The sequence below is a fragment of the Mobula birostris genome, chromosome 8 (genome assembly GCF_030028105.1).
Source record: "Mobula birostris isolate sMobBir1 chromosome 8, sMobBir1.hap1, whole genome shotgun sequence".
Classification (NCBI taxonomy): domain Eukaryota; kingdom Metazoa; phylum Chordata; class Chondrichthyes; order Myliobatiformes; family Myliobatidae; genus Mobula; species Mobula birostris.
This window is the reverse complement of record NC_092377.1, coordinates 117,759,717-117,776,405: the sequence shown is the minus strand read 5'-3', so window position 1 is coordinate 117,776,405 and position 16,689 is coordinate 117,759,717. Positions and strand designations below refer to the sequence as shown.

Sequence of the window (16,689 nt, the reverse complement as noted above, 5' to 3'; positions counted from 1 at the left end):
CTTAGCTATATAATGCTGGGCTATTATCATCTGCATCTGAGCTGTCCTCAATTTAGTGGTCACGCTTAGTCTTAACTTTTGAGCAATTGCCAACAGCGCATTCCTCGTAGCATCATCCAACGCTTCAGGGGTTGGTTCCCACAGAAACCTCTCAGCACTAACGTCCATTTCTACCTTAAAAAATTACTAGGGTTACCCATAGCCCTCTATTTTTCTAAGCTCCATGTACCTATCCAAAAGTCTCTTAAAAGACCCTCTCGTACCCGCCTCCACCACCGTTGCCGGCAGCCCATTCCACTCACTCATCACTCTCTGAGTAAAAAACTTACACCTGACATATCCTCTGTACCTTCTCCAAAGCACCTTAAACCTGTGTCCTCTTGTGATAGGAGAGAGAGCCAGGAAGGTTTACAGATCGTCCAGTTGTATGTTTGGATGAAACGTCAGAAATAGACGGAGCTGTTCTCCTTCCTGCCATCATATTCCTGATTCTGATCTCTTCCCTCAGCCCCAATCCCCTTCACTCACCCAAATACTGCGAATCCCACTTTATTAATTGATCTCAATCGGATATTTTGAGTAGAATTAATTCCGCAGATCTAAAGAGAGAGAGAAAAGCGGTGGCTTGGGACAGTAATCTTTCACAATTCCGGCGAGGACTCCTGACCCGACCTGATGACCCTATGTCCCCATTCTCAGACGCTGTCCCACCTGCTGCGTGTTTCCAGCGTAGCGTCTCTGTTTCAGACAAGAAAAGGACAGTGTTTCCCAACTGTGGTCTCACGGTGTTCGGTAGGTGTTCTACGGCATTTCTTTCAAACTACAACGGAATCACACAAACAGGCCGTTCGACCTTTTGCGTTCCTACTGACCCACCAACACCAATCTCCAGCACTCGGCCCGCCCCTCTCTATGCCTCGGCTGTTCCATTGCTTGTTCGGATGCTGAGTTTGTTGAGAGTCCCTCTCACCAACCAACCTCCTCAGGCAGTGCGATCTAGACCTCACCCACGGGTGAAAATATTGTCTTTCACATCCCCCAACTAAATCTCTGACCGAATACCAAAGCCCTTATGTTTCAGCCACCTTTGCCACTGGGAAAGTTTCGGAATATATACCCTACAGTGCACAGTTCTAGACTTCGTGTCCCTGGGTCAGACCCACACCGGGAGCACCGTACACAGGTCCTGTGTCCGTATCCCTGGGTCAGACCCACACAGGAAGGTACGTGCACAGTTCCAGTCTCCGTATCCCTAGGTCAGACCCGCACGGCCCACATTTCTAGTCTCCTTATTCCTGGGTCAGACCCACACCGGGAGCACCGTGCACTGTTCCAGTATCCAAACCCCTGGATTCGGAGCAGGAGAACAGTGCGACAACACTCTCCCGCTAAGTGATATTTGCCGAGCACAGAGACAATCAGTGTGCAGGAAGGCCCTGATCCTAGACCGGGGCACGGACGAGCTCGTCAGAGCCGGGAATAAAGACAGCCAGTAGTCCATGCAAAGATTGTATTGATTTATTTTCAGATTCATTACAGAGCCTCCGGTGCGGGAGGCGGTGTCTTTAATTCGCTGCCATCGTTTTCTCAATCCAGGAGACGAAGTTGCAGACGCGAGTGTAGACACCGGGGTAAAACCTCTCGGCGCATCCGTCACCCCAGGAGACCACACCTTGCAGCACCCCATCACACACCACTGGTCCGCCAGAGTCACCCTGTAGGGAAGGACGGAGACATGGATTCCGTCACCGGCTCTAAGGGACCGAGGCGTAGGACGTTCGGTAGATGTTTCACTGCCTCCCCTAGCAGCTGGACCTTTTTGAGGGTCAGGCAGTGGGGTGGGTGGGGGGAGCGGCGTTGGTCAATTTGCGAGAGTGTGGAGGGAATTCCACAGCGCAATGATCGGACAGCTGAAGGCACGGTCGCAATGGCGGAGAGCGGGAATTGACGGTGGACAGGTCGAGATCGGAGGAAGGGGAAAATGGAGAAGGGGTGCAATTCTTTACAGCTCTCCCCCATCTCCCACCGATAGTGGAAGGGGAAGGTTGTCGGGGTCGGAGATGGCAGAGCAGAGAAGGCTATTAGCACTGGGAAAGGGAGTTGATCACAGAGACGGGGTTGGGGTGGGAGTAGGGCCGGAGGGGGTCACAGAGACGGGGAGCGAGAAGGGCCGGAGGGGGGTCAAAGAGACGGGGAAGGTGTAGAAACCATAGAAACCATAGAACAACTACAGCACAGAAACAGGCCCTTTGGCCCTTCTTGGCTGTGCCGGACTATTTCCTGCCTAGTCCCACTGACCTGCACACGGACCATATCCCTCCATACACCTCTCATCCATGTATCTGTCCAATTTATTCTTAAATGTTAAAAAAGAACCCGCATTTACCACCTCGTCTGGCAGCTCATTCCATACTCCCACCACTCTCTGTGTGAAGAAGCCCCGCCTAATATTCCCTTTAAACTTTTCCCCCCTCACCCTTAACCTATGCCCTCTGTTTTTTTTCTCCCCTTGCCTCAGTGGAAAAAGCCTGCTTGCATTCATTCTATCTATACCCATCATAATTTTATATACCTCTATCAAATCTCCCCTCATTCTTCTACGCTCCAGGGAATAAAATCCTAACCTATTCAACCTTTCTCTGTAACTGAGTTTCTCAAGTCCTGGCAACATCCTTGTAAACCTTCTCTGCACTCTTTCAACCTTATTAACATCCCTCCTGTAATTCGGTGACCAAAACTGAACACAATACCCCAGATTCGGCCTCACCAATGCCTTATACAATCTCATCATAACATTCCAGCTCTTATACTCAATACTTTGATTAATAAAGGCCAATGTACCAAAAGCTCTCTTTACGACCCTATCTACCTGTGACGCCACTTTTAGGGAATTAGTATCTGTATTCCCAGATCCCTCTGTTCTACTCTACTCCTCAGTCCCTTACCATTTACCCTGTATGTTCTACCTTGGTTTGTCCTTCCAAAGTGCAATACCTCACACTTGTCTGTATTAAACTCCATCTGCCATTTTTCAGCCCATTTTTCCAGCTGGTCCAAGTCCCTCTGCAGGCTCTGAAAACCTTCCTCACTGTCTACTACACCTCCAATCTTTGTATCATCAGCAAATTTGCTGATCCAATTTACCACATTATCATCCAGACCATTGATATAGATGGGTCGGAAGGAGTCACAGAGACGGAGAGAGAGTAGAGGTCGGAGTGGCGAGTTTTGCTGTACCTCGCAGGAATCCTTGCCTCCCTCCAGGAATCCGATACATATCATGTCCTTGGTGATCCTCCACGGATACGAATTCTGGCAGACCCTCTGGCTGAGGATGGGGGCTTTCAGACACTGTAACCGGCCACTACTGACGGCTGGGTACGCACAGGTCGGGGTGTGGGGGAGGGGGGAGAACATCAGAGCCAGTAACCACTCCCTAAAGCGACGCGACGTCCCTCGACATGAGAGAGGCTAATCAGCCCCTCTATTCTAACCCATTATCTAATGGGATTGTTACTGCCTTCAGATATCACAGTAGGCACCCTCTCTCTTTCCCACGCAACCCCTGAATCCCAGGAGCTAAACGCCCCCAGTTCCGATCCCACATCGTCTCTCGACCCAGAGTCGAATGGCACTGATGGTGCTGGAGGAATTTCTACACACCACCTCCCTCCCTCGCTGGATGTGAAACTCTTCTCATGTGCACTCCCGGAACCTTCCTACATCTGCCTCCCCTCGCCTCCATCTTTCTCTCTCTCACCCCTCCCTCTCCCCTATGTGCTCTCTCTACCGCTCTCGCTCTCTCTCTCTCTACCTCCCTCCCCGCCCACCCTCTCTCCTCCCTCCCTTTGCTCTCCCGTCTCTCTCTTTCTCCTTCTCCCACACTCTCTCCCCTCGCATCTCTCCCTACCACTATCTGTTCCTACGAGCTTCCCCGCCTCTTCCCTTCTTCCTTGCCAGCTCCCTCACTCCACCTCGCACAATCTCACACTTTCTCTCCCTCTTTCTCTTTATCCACCCTCCTGTCACCTCTCTCCCCATACTCTCTTTGATACTGCTGTTCTCTCCCTCCTTCTCTCCGCTCGTTCCCCATTCCTCCCTCCTCCCTCTATGTCCGCCCCCTCTCACCCCACTTTCGCCTCACTCTCTTTTCTCCTCCTTTACCCACACTCTCACTTTCTCTCTCGTTCTCCCCGACTCCATCTCTCTCCTTCACCCTTCTCCTCCCCGCTCTCCTATCCCCTCACCCTCTCCCCCGTTCGCTCCCTTCTCATCCTTTCTCACTTACCTGCAGTCACACTTTGTCTCTCTCTCTCTATTACTCTCCCATCTTCCGACTCTTGCCAGCTCTCTCTCTCTTTAAATCTGTACCTCCTCACTCTCTCCATCTTTTCATTCTCCCTTACCTGCTCTCTTACAGCTGTCATTCCTTCCCCCTCCTCCTCTCCCTGTCCCATCACCCCCTCCCTTTCCCTCCATCTCCCCAACCCCATAAGCACCTCTCTCCCTCTCTGCACTCTTCCTCCACCCACTTTCCCATCACCCTCTCCCCGATCCTCACCTGGGTCCTTGGTGTTGCCCCAGCCGGAGATGAGACACTCATCGCCTGCCATTGGGCACTGCGTTGGGAGCGAAATGGCGGCCACGTTGCGGTTGAGAGCGGCGGGCTGCGACAGTTTGATCAGCATGATATCGTAGTCCAGGGTGTAGTAGTCGTACCTGGGGTGGCGGAGCACCACCTCCGATTCGATGAATTGCTCCGTCCCTTCCGCAACCGTGATGTCGTGTTCACCCAAACGCACCTGGATACGTCTGCGGGGAGGCGGAGGCAGCAGACTAGTTACAACCCTCAGGAAAACCTCGCTATACATCTGTCCCCAGCATATAGGCCCGGAAGAGGTCACAGAGAAGAGAAGGGTGCAGGGGGCAACAGAAACGGCGAGGGGTGTAGGGCTTGGGGAGACTCAGAGAGACTGTGAGGGATATACAGACCGGAGAGGGTCAGAGAGACTGTGAAGGGTGTATGGGTCGGAGAGGGTTAGAGAGACTGTGAGGGATGTAGGGGCCGGAGAGGGTCAGAGAGACTGTGAGGGTGTAGGGATCAGAGGGTGCAACAGAGATGGAGAAGTGTGTATGAACCGGATGGGATCACAGAGACGGGAAGAGGTGCAGCTGCCGGAGAACATCACAGAGACGGGAAGAGTGTAGGCCCGAAGGAGGTTACAGACACTGAGTGAGGGGTGTAGGGGCTGGAAGGGTACGCTCGACTGGGCCTAAACTGTTCCCCTACCCTTTGCCAGACTTGCCTCTTGTAGCAATGGGCAGCGGACACCACCCAGTTCTCGCTGATGAGCGACCCGCCACACAAGTGGTAGCCGACGTTGAGTGAGACGATCCAGGGGGTGGAGTGTTCAGGACACTCGTATCCCCCGACGATTTTGTCGTCGTCGCTGGTGGGAGCGGCGGCTGAGGGGGCAGAGAACATGGTTAGACCGATTGTAAGGGGAGTAATGGTGAGTAGAGAGAGAAAGGGGAGGGAGAGAAGGAAACCGAGTGTGGTCGAGAGTCAGATGGGGCGAAGTGTAGAGGGTGAGATGTGGGAAGGAAAGGTGCAGAGGAGAAGAGGGAGAGGAGGTAAGGTGTGTGGTGGAAATGAGGAGGGGAGAGTTGGTGGGGCAGATGGGAAGAAGAGACAGGAATGAGGATAAGGAGGGAGAGGGAGGGATCGAGGTAGGAGAGGGAGATGTGAGGAAGAGGCGAAGTCGAGGGAACAGGGAGATAGCTGATAGGAAAAGGTGGAGGATAGGGAAGGGTAGAGAGGAAAAGAGGGTGCTGAGAGGGACGGGGAGAGTAGGAGGGGGCTGGGGAAAGGAGGGTGGAGGGAAGAGGAGAACATATACGGTAGCGGATATTTGAGCGGGGGTGTAGAGGTCTAAAGAGGATAGAAAATGGAAAGAAGAGATTGGGAGAGAGGGTAGGCAACGAGGAAAAGGTAGGAGGTGGGTGGGAAGGACAAGACGAGGAGGGAGGGCTGTCAGCAACGGACCTACCAGTAAGCCCGAGGAAGGCAACGAACAAGAGGGTCTTCATGGTGACTGCGATGCCCGGAGACGGAGGCACGGCGGGTGCCGAGGGGGCATTTATCCTGTACTTGGGACCCTTATCGGAGGGAGCGTTGCAGCTGCTGGGGGACCTCGGGGCAGTTACAAGACGTCCCGCCCTTGAGCAGTGGGTGGGGAGCGGACGGAGTGTGGGGGAGGAGAGTCAGCTGTCAGATTCCCAGCCTCAATGCTGAGTGGTCAAGGACGAGAAGCGAGGTAAGAGTTGGGGATGTCACCAATCCCAGGGAAATCATTGTGGTGGAGGTGGGCGGGGGGGTCTCTACTCTATCAGGGACTCAATGGACAGTGTGGGAGGTGATCTCCCCGAGGAAGGCGGAAGAGAGGCGGAGAACTGGAGAGAGAGCCGGGCTGTTATATAACCATATAAGAATTACAGCATGGAAACAGGCGATCTCGGCCCTTCTAGTCCGTGCTGCGCTCATACTCTCACCTAGTCCCACCGACCTGCACTCAGCCCATAACCCTCCATTCCTTTCTTGTCCATATATCTATCCAATTTAACTTTAAATGACAATATCGAACTTGCCTCAACCACTTCTGCTGGAAGCTCATTCCACACAGCTGCCACTCTCTGAGTAAAGAAGTTCCCCCTCATGTTACCCCTAAACTTTTGTCCTTTAACTCTCAACTCATGTCCTCTTGTTTCAATCTCCCCCGCTCTCAATGGAAAAAAACCTATCCACCTCAACTCTATCAATCCCCCTCATAATTTTAAATACCTCTGTCAAGTCCCCCCTCAACCTTCCACGCTCCAAAGAATAAAGACCTAACTTGTTCAATCTTTCTCTGTAACTTAGGAAATGAAACCCAGGCAACATTTTAGTAAATCTCCTCTGTACTCTCTCAATTTTATTGACATCTTTCCTATAATTCGGTGACCAGAACTGTACACAATACTCCAAATTTGGCTTTACCAATGTCTTATACAATTTCAACATTTCATCCCAGCTCCTATACTCAATGCTCTGATTAATAAAGGCCAGCACCAAAAGTTTTCTTCACCACCCTATCCACATGAGATTCCACCTTCAGGGAACTATGCACCATTATTCCTAGATCCCCCTGTTCTCTAGCATTCTTCATTGCCCTACCATTTACCATGTATGTCCTATTTTGATTAGTCCTACCAAAATGCAACACCTCACATTTTTCAGCATTAAACTCCATCTGCCATCTTTCAGCCCACTCTTCTAACTGGCCTAAATCTCTCTGCAAGCTTTGAAAACCGACTTCATTATCCGCAACGCCACCAATCTTAGTATCATCTGCATACTTACTAATCCAATTTACCACCCCATCACCCAGATCATTAACATATATGACAAACAACACTGGACCCAGTACTGATCCCTGAGGCACACCACTACACACCGTCCTCAGTTATCCACCACTACTCTCTGGCGTCTCCCATCTAGCCATTGCTGAATCCATTTTACTACTTCCATTTTAATGCCTAACGATTGAACCATCCTAACTAACCTTCCGTGTGGAACCTTATCAAAGACCTTACTGAAGTCCATATAGACAACATCCACCGCTTTACCCTTGTCAACTTTATTAGTAACCTCATCAAATAATTCAATAAGGTTTGACAAACATGACCTTCCACGCAGAAATCCATGTTGACTGTTCCTAATCAGACCCTGTCTATCCAGATAATTATATATACCATCTCTAAGAATACTTTCATCAATTTATCCACCACTGACGTCAAACTCACAGGCCGATAATTGCCAGGTTTACTCTTAGAACCCTTTTTAAATAATGGAACCACATGAGCAATACGCCAAACCTCCGGCACCATCCGCGTTTCTAATGACATTTGAAATATTTCCGTCAGAGCCCCTGCTATTTCCTCACTAACTTCCCTCAAGGTCCTAGGGAATATCTGTCCGGACCCGGAGACTTATCCACTTTAATACTCCTTAAAAGCACCAGTACTTCCTCTTATTTAATTGTCATACTTTCCATAACTACCCTTCTTGTTTCCTTTACCTAACACAATTTAATATCCTTCTCCTTAGCGAATACCGAAGAAAAGAAATTGTTCAAAATCTCCCCCATCTCTTTTGGCTCCGCACATAGCCGTCCACTCTGATTCTCTAAGGGACCAATTTTATCCCTCACTATCCTTTTGCCACTAACATAACTGTAGAAACTCTTTGGATTTACTTTCACCTTACTTGCCAAAGCAGCCTCGTATTTTCTTTTAACTTTTCTAATTTCTTTCTTAAGATTCTTTTTACATTCTTTATATTCCTCGAGCACCTCATTAACTCCAAGCTGCCTATATTTATTGAAGATCCCTCTCTTTTTCCGAGCCAAGTTTCCAATATCCCTTGAAAACCAAGGCTCTCTCAAACTTTTAACCTTTCCTTTCAACCTAACAGGAACATAAAGATCCTGTACCCTCAAAATTTCACCTTTAAATGACCTCCGTTTCTCTATTACATCCTTTGCATTAAGCGAATTCTTCCAACCCACTCCTTCGAAATCCTTTCACATCTCCTCAAAGTTAGCCTTTCTCCAATCAAAAATCTCAATCTTAGGTCCAGTCCTATCCTTCTCCATAATTACACTGAAACTAATGGCATTGTGATCACTGGACCCGAAGTGCTCCCCAACACATACCTCCGTCACCTGCCCTATCTCATTCCCTAACAGGAGATCCAACACAGCCCCTTCTCTAGTTGATGCCTCTCTGTATTGCTCCAAAAAGCTATCTTGCACACATTTGACGAACTCCAAACCATCCAGCCCTTTTACAGAATGGGCTTCTCCGTCTATGTGTGGAAAATTAAAATCTCCCACAATCACAACCTTGTGCTTAATACAAGCATCTGCTATCTCCTTACAAATTTGCTCCTCCAGTTCTCAGTCCCCATTAGGTGGTCTATAATGCACCCCTATAAGCGTCACAACACCTTTCCTATTCCTCAATTCCACCCAAATAGCCTTCCTAGACGAGTCCACTAATCTATCCTGCCAGAGCACCACTGTTATATATTCTCTCACAAGCAATGCAATACCTCCCCCGCTTGCCCCTCCTATTCTATCACACCTGAAGCAATGAAATCCTGGAATATTTAGTTGCCAATCACACCCCTCCTACAACCACATTTCACTAATAGCTACAACGTCATTTTTCAGGTATGATCAGGAAAAACCTCCCACGGCGCTCCCTCCTCAACCCCTCTCCCACAGCGCTCCCTCCTCATCCTCTCTCGCACAGCATTCCCTCCTCAACCCCTCTCCCACGGAGCTCCCTCCTCAACCCCTCTCCCACAGCGCTCCCTGCTCAACCCCTCTCCCACAGCGCTCCCTCCTCAACCCCTCTCCCACCGCGACCCCATCTCAGCCTTCTCCTACAGGAATCCCTCCTCACCCTTTTAGGAGTGACGAGGAGGGAGCCCGTGGAAGGGTATTGAGGAAGGAGTATTTCTAAAGGAAAGACGATGTTTCTGATTACAGATTACCCCTCCCTAGTTTCTTTTCTAATCCCCCTCTCCCGAGGGAATAGCCCCACCGCATTTGAGAGATACATGGGACAGGTGACGTTCCCCACACTCCCCGTCCTTGACCAGTCAGCCTTGAGGGTGGGAATCAGACAGCTGAGCCCCGCCTCCCCAGCTACTGCTAAAGGACGGGACGTCCCGTGACTGCCCCGAGCTCTCTCAGCAGCTGCCGTTCTCCCTCCGATAAGGGTCCCGCCCCGGTAGAAACTGGCGCAATGCCGACCCTCCCCACGTACCCCACCCCCCCACCACCACACTGCATACAGCTCTGGCCAACATGCAGACCCTGCTGTTCCTTGCCGCTAATAAGTTGACTCGTTCACTCCCTACCCTCCCTGAGTTCACCACCACTCCCCATACTCGGCGAGTGTGCCCACCTCCATTTCCTTCCTTTCTCGTTCCATCCCTCCCTCTCCATCCAGCTCTGCCCTTCCCTCAATTTCTCCCTACTTCCCTCAGCCTCTCTCTTCTCCCACCCCTCTCCCCTACCACTCCTCTCTGTCAATCTCTCCCCCCTTTCCATCTTCCCCTCCCTCCAGACCACGAACACAGAGACCGTAAGTATGCACTGTGTTCCCTGTGTGGAATTAACCCATGGATACGGAGACTGGAACTGTGCACAGTGCTCAGTGTGCTCTGATCAAGGGGTACAGACACTAGAATTATGGACAGTGTTCCCAGTGTGGTCTGACCCGGGGATACGGAGACCGGAACTCTGCACCCGCTGTGGTCTTAAATCTAAATGTATCAAAGGACCGCCCCTGTCTGCAAATGGAGTAGCAGTATTTTTCTGCTGCCCTTAGTTTTCTTTCTTTCCCTCTAGTTCAAGCTTTGAATTTAAAATTTTTACTTGTTGATTCTTGAGGGTGATCAATATGTCTATGTCTACAAGAAGTGGGAGGAATTTACCTGAACCCAGTGAGAAAGGTAATGGGAAAGGAAAGGTGGGAAAGGAAAGGTGCAAAAGGAAAGATCTGAGGGAATGCCATCGTGGGCTGAAAATATCGTTCGGACACTGAATTCAAATAAGGATCAGAATGGATCAATTAAAGACCAACTGGAAAGGAATAGTAATTGAATGAAGTCATTTCTGGGAAAATTTAAAGACCTGGAAACTCAAATTATTTCACACGAAAAGGAAATGAATATAACTAAGCAAAAGCTGTCTGAAGCTTCAACTCCTTTGGAAAGATATCAAAATAAGATTATAGACCTGGAAACTAGGTCTCAACGAAGGAATATAAGAATTGTTGGGCTGCAGGAAGGAGCTGAAGATGGAGATCTAACGGCTTACTTTGGTAAGCTTTTCCACTCTTTATTTCCTACCATTCTATCAAAGCCGCCTGCTATAGAAAGGGCACACAGGGCGTTTATCTCGAAATTGAAGGACTCTAGTAAACCAAGATCTGTTCTGGTTTGCTATCATCACTTTAAAATTAAAGATCAAATAATGCGACAGGCAAGAAAACAGAGAGTTTTTAGATTTATGCAATCTGAGCTCCGCTTCTATGAAGATTATCCAAGAGAGATAATGGAACAAAGATCAAAATTTACTCTGGTAATGAAACAAGCATATGATAAGAATCTTTTCCTGTCTTTGAGGTATCCGACAAGAATTAAAAATTTCCCTGCCAATTCTCCTCCTCGTACTTTTTTTGATCCAAAAGCTGCACTGGATTTTGTTCAGGCTTTACCTGCTGCTGTCACCGACGCTGCTGTTGCATGATCCATCTGAAAGGCTGTTTGGCTATTTGTATATTATTCGCATTTTGGAAAGAAAATTTATGAAGGTCACTTGTATATTTCATCGAGAGACTAATTAAAGAACACGGGGAGTTGTTCTTTATTGCATATTATTGGTTTTTCTTTGGAAAGATTTATGGTTTAAGTATTTCTGCTCAAATGATCTCTGGACATTTTATGACTGAGGGAAGAAGATAAGGTGATTTGTTCCTTTAATTTAATACTTCGTAGCTAATTGGTAGTTTTTCCTACTAATAGGGCTTTTTATATATTTTTCTGTTTTATTGTAACATTTTATAATTGAATTTAAAGCTTTTTTAGGGAATTAATATTAAACTTAAACATGGCGTTGGTTTTTCTCTCTAAGGGATAACATTATTTTGGTTCTTTCTTCTTTATCAGTCGATGGAATGTAAATACCTTTTTTTGCTGAGACTTTATTGTCTTTCTCTCAAGGTCACTCTACTTTTTTACTAACTGGGGGGAGGGAAAGAAAACACAGACAGAGCAGTCAGCAGCTTTGAATTCTATCGTAGATCGCTTGCCTCTTTCGGGTTTCCGGGTGTGGGTGGGTGGGTTTAGAGTTAGTTTTTTCCCATTGGGTGGTTCCGGAGCATGCGTGTTTTCTTTTTATTTGGTTGTATTATTTATCGCCGCCATCTTTGATCATCCTGTATTGGTATGTGCTTTGTGCATGTATAAAGTAGAATGAAATTATAGTATGCTGTTCAAACGGATTAACATAATAAATTGGAATGCACGTGGTTGGAATCATCGTATTAAACGAAAGAAGACTTTTAAAATTATTAACCGATTCCAACCTGATATAATTTTTGCTCAAGAGACACATATCAGGGCGGGAGATCAAAATAGATTTTTTAGATGGTGGAATGGTTTGCAATTCCACTCTACTTCTCAGAGTAAAACAAAAGGCGTGTCTATTTTCATTAAACCTAATATATTTATTCAAGAGGATATTGAATCAGATTCTAATGGTAAATTTTTAATTGTTAATGGAACAATCTGTAACAGAAAAGTTGTTTTGCTTAATTTGTATGGTCCTAACTTAGGTAATCCTTCTTTTTTGAAAAAGGTATTTGCTTTACTGCCTGACTTAAATGAATATATGCTCATAATGGGTGGGGATTTTAATTGTTGTTTAAATCCTATGATTGATAAGAGTTCAGCCAATCAGCGACTTCCAAATCAATCCGTGTCATTTATTAATTCTTTTTTGATTGATTTTGGGTTGATTGATTTGTGGAGGTATCTTCATCCCGGTAATAGAGAATATTCTTTCTTCTCACACGTTTATAAAAAAATATTCTTGCCGCCCACCTTGGCACATGTCTCAGACATTATTGCAAAATTCTGACTTTGTCACTTTCATTGAAACTCAGATAAGAGATTTTTTTCTTTTTAATGATATAGGGGGTATATCTAAATTAGTTATATGGGATACATTTAAAGCATTTTTATGTGGTCAGATTATTTCTTATTCAGCTAAACTTAAAAAACAAACTAAAGCATAATTAGATAGAATTTCAAAACAAATTAAAGATTTAGATAATATTTATGCAATTTCCCCCAATACTGATTTATTTAAACAAAGGGTGGAACTTCAATCACAATATAACCTGTTATTAACTCATCCCATTGAAGGTTATTTGCTTAAGATAAAGAGCCAATTTTATATGTCTGGAGATCAAAATTATAAACTACTTGCATCTCAATTAAAAATGTCGGCAGCCAAAGGCAAATCATGAAAATTCGTAGGAAAGATGGTACCTTAGCTCAGGAATATGAAGAAATTAATAAGATTTTTCAAGATTTTTATGCTAAGCTATATAAATCTCAATGTCCGTTAGATTCCTCTAAAATGAATGCTTTTTTACGAAAGATTGTTTTTCCTAAAATCTCGGCTGAGGATCAAAAGATTTTCGATGCTCAAATTACTGAAGCCGAAATTCATAAAGCTATTTTTTCAATACAATCTGGTAAGTCCCCAAGACTTGATGGCTATCCTGTAGAATTTTATAAAAAAATTTGGAAAGTTGTTCTCTCCGTATATGTTGGAAATGTTTAAGGATTCTTTTGTGAAAGGTAACTTACCCTCTACCTTTTATGAGGCCTCTATTTCTTTAATTCTTAAAAAAGATAAAGATCCTACTGACGGTGCTTCATATAGACCGATTTCATTACTGAATGTTGACGCTAAGATTTTGTCAAAGATAATGGCCAATCGGTTGGAGAATATTTTGGGTAAAATTATTTGTAAAGATCAAACAGGCTTTATAAAGGGTCGTTATTCCTTTTCAAATGTTCGGAGACTATTTAACATTATATATTCATCCTCTTCTAAAATTCCACAATGTGTTGTATCTTTAGATGCTGAAAAAGCATTCGACCGAGTTGAATGGAAATATTTATTCAATGTTTTAGAGAAATTTGGCTTTGGTGCTAATTTTAATAATTGGATTAAAATGATATATAAAGTCCCTATTGCTACTGTTGTCACTAACAGTTGTAGGTCTCCTTTTTTTCAGCTTTCACGGGGGACAAGGCAAGGCTGTCCATTAAGTCCTTTGTTGTTTAATTTAATATTAGAACCCCTTGCTATTGCTCTTCGTGAGGCTAAAAATATCCATGGGATCTTTGTGAATGAGACCATGCGTAAGGTCTCTCTTTATGCTGACGATTTATTGGTTTATATATCTAACCCTGACGAATCCATTCCTGCCCTGCTAAAATTATTTAATGAATTCGGAGGTTTTTCAGGATATAAAATTAATTTTAGTAAAAGTGAATTGTTTCCTTTAAATGATTCTGTCTCTATATATGATAATATTCCTTTTAAAGTTTCAGACTCTTTTAGATATTTAGGTATTATAATTACTAAAAAATATAAGGATCTTTATAAAGCCAATTTTCTTCCCTTAGTAGACACTATGAAGTATTTATTTAATAGATGGAGTCCACTTACATTTTCACTTGTTGGTCGTATTCATATAGTTAAAATGATGATTCTACCGAAATTTTTATATTTATTTCAGAATATTCCTGTTTCTTTGACTAGGAAGTTTTTTGATCGGATTGATTCTATTATTTTATCTTTTATTTGGAATAATAAAAGACCAAGAATTAGTAAATGTCATTTACAAAAATTGAAAAAGGATGGAGGTCTTGCTTTGCCTAATTTTAGAATGTATTATTGGGCTGTTAATCTGCGATATATGTCTTTTTGGTTATACTGGGTTGATAAGGGTGATCGGTCAATTTGGGTAGACCTGGAACTAGAAGTTGTAAAACACTTTTATTTAACTTCGTTATTGAGAGCTCCTTTACCGATGCAATTAGGTAAAGTTGTTAATTTAAACCTATATCCTGTAATAAAGTATTCTTTACAAATTTGGCTCCAGTTCCGCAATTTTTTTAATCTTAAAAAATTTAAACTTTGTAGTTTAATTTACCAAAATTACTTTTCAAAGCCTTCTTTGAGTGATCCAATTTTTTTTACTTCGGAAAACTAAAAGTATTAATTCTTTTTTGGTTTTATTTAAAGAAGATAGATTAATGTCCTTTGAACAATTAATTGATAAATATTCTCTTTCATACTCACATTTTCTGCAATACCTTCAAGTTAGATATTTTTTACAAAAATATTTAAGTTATTTCCCTTACATATTGGAGGCTGACCTCTTAGTTACTATTATGAGTATGAATCCTTTGATTAAGGGTTCTATTGGAAGAATTTATAATTTACTATTACAATGGGATAAGCGTCCTTTATCTAAGATTAAGCAGGATTGGGAAAAGCAACTTAATTTGACTTTTATGACAGAGGATTGGGTGCGGATATTGAAGTTGGTTAACTCTTCTTCAATTTGTGCTAGCCATTCATTAATTCAATTTAAAATTGTATATCGTTATCATTTGACAAAAGAGGGACTTTCTAAAATCTTTCCTAATGTTGATAGTCATTGTGATAGATGTAAAACTGAGATAGCTACACTGACACACATGTTTCGGTCTTGTTCTATATTGGAACAGTTCTGGAAGTCGGTTTTCTTAACAATTTCTAAAGCACTTAAAATTAATTTACAACCTAATAAATTAAATGTGCTTTTTGGAATAGTTCCTCAAAATATTCATGGTATTTCTGTGTCTGACCAACATATTATTGCATTTTTTACATTGATAGCTAGGAGGGCCATTTTGTTGAAGTGGAAGGATACATCAGCTCGCACTTTGTCACAATGATTCTCTCAAGTGATGTTATGTCTTAGTTTGGAGAAAATTAGAAGTCGAACCTTTGAACCTTTATTTCATTTTGAGAAAAGATGGGGCTCATTTGCTTGTTATTATCATTTGAGTTCATTGATATAATCTTTCCACAATCTAGTTGTAAATTTTTTTAGTATATTTTCTTTTCTTGCTGGCGGTTTGATGTTTATTTTTAGAAGCTTTTTGTATGATGCATGGCTCCGGGGTTGTACACCTAACGGGTTCTCTTTTTTTTCCCTCATTTTTCTGCTCAGTAAGTTTTTTTTTGTTATCACAGAATTTTGTTTTCAATCTTTAAGATGATGGGTTTTTTTGAGGCATTGTAAGTGTTGTTACTTCGATGTACTCATGTTATTTTTCCTATGTATACAATAAAAAGATTTGAAAAGAAAGAAAATCTAAACGTACCTTGTCCCTGTCTCTCTCACACATCTTTTCGGTCCCTCCCTCGCCCTCTTCCCCTTCCATTTAACCCTCCATCTCTTGTCCCCGTGAAAACCTCTTTTCCGTATGAACACGGTGAGAAGGCAATAGGAGGCAACCAGTGACAGAAACAAGGTGTCGCCTGGATCGCCTCCCTTATAGACACTTATCCCGTACGTCGGGGCTCCCTCATCAGAACGAACTGGGTTCTCACGGCGGCACACTGTGAGGAGAGGCAAGACACCGGGGCCACCTTCAGCTTTCCCCCACCCCACAACCACCCTTCTTCACCCTCACAACCTTCTTCACATTTAACGCTTCGGTGTGGGCTCAAGAAACGTCCCTCTGCCAACAAGGAGACGGCAAATGATGGAATCTGGAGCCATCCACAAACTGCTGGGTCGGGTAACTTCCAAAGACAATTAGAAACAGTCCCTCAGAGAGATTAAGTTCGGGTTCATTGTCACGGCACACGTTTCCAGGGATAAGTTCAAGTGTAGATTTATTGTTGTGCATACGCGCGCAGACACACGCATACTAGCTCTCAAATGCAACAAAGATCAGCTTTCAGCAGCATCAGCTCAGTAGATTACAAACACGGC

General features: G+C 44.4%; 1 protein-coding gene across 4 annotated transcripts; it reads right to left on the bottom strand.

Annotated features, from left to right (window-relative positions):
- Positions 1-1,565: 1,565 nt before the first annotated feature.
- Positions 1,566-6,090, bottom strand: LOC140201624 (trypsin-like). 4 transcript variants are annotated; one of them, XM_072266011.1, is made up of 6 exons: positions 6,051-6,090; positions 5,307-5,466; positions 4,562-4,812; positions 3,473-3,482; positions 3,238-3,367; positions 1,566-1,715 (listed from the first exon to the last, which is right to left on the bottom strand). In XM_072266011.1, the coding sequence occupies exons 1-6, from the start codon at positions 6,088-6,090 to the stop codon at positions 1,566-1,568; spliced, it is 741 nt and encodes a 246-aa protein (XP_072122112.1). The 4 variants fall into 4 exon arrangements, with proteins under 4 accessions (XP_072122112.1, XP_072122111.1, XP_072122109.1 ...); XM_072266010.1 differs by lacking the exon at positions 3,473-3,482 and having other exon boundaries at positions 3,238-3,374; positions 5,307-5,450; positions 6,047-6,090; XM_072266008.1 differs by lacking the exon at positions 3,473-3,482 and having other exon boundaries at positions 3,238-3,374; positions 4,544-4,812.
- Positions 6,091-16,689: the final 10,599 nt, after the last annotated feature.

What these genes read in the sequence shown, in the direction of transcription:
- LOC140201624 (XM_072266008.1), bottom strand. Translation starts at nt 6,090, where the DNA reads ATGAAGACCCTCTTGTTCGTTGCCTTCCTCGGGCTTACTG. An exon ending in TGCCTTCCTCGGGCTTACTG is followed by an intron (nt 5,467 to 6,050) that starts GTAGGTCCGTTG and finishes CTGCCCCCTCAG; the next exon opens with CCGCCGCTCCCACCAGCGAC. An exon ending in GAGGCAAGGATTCCTGCGAG is followed by an intron (nt 1,716 to 3,237) that starts GTACAGCAAAAC and finishes CCTTCCCTACAG; the next exon opens with GGTGACTCTGGCGGACCAGT.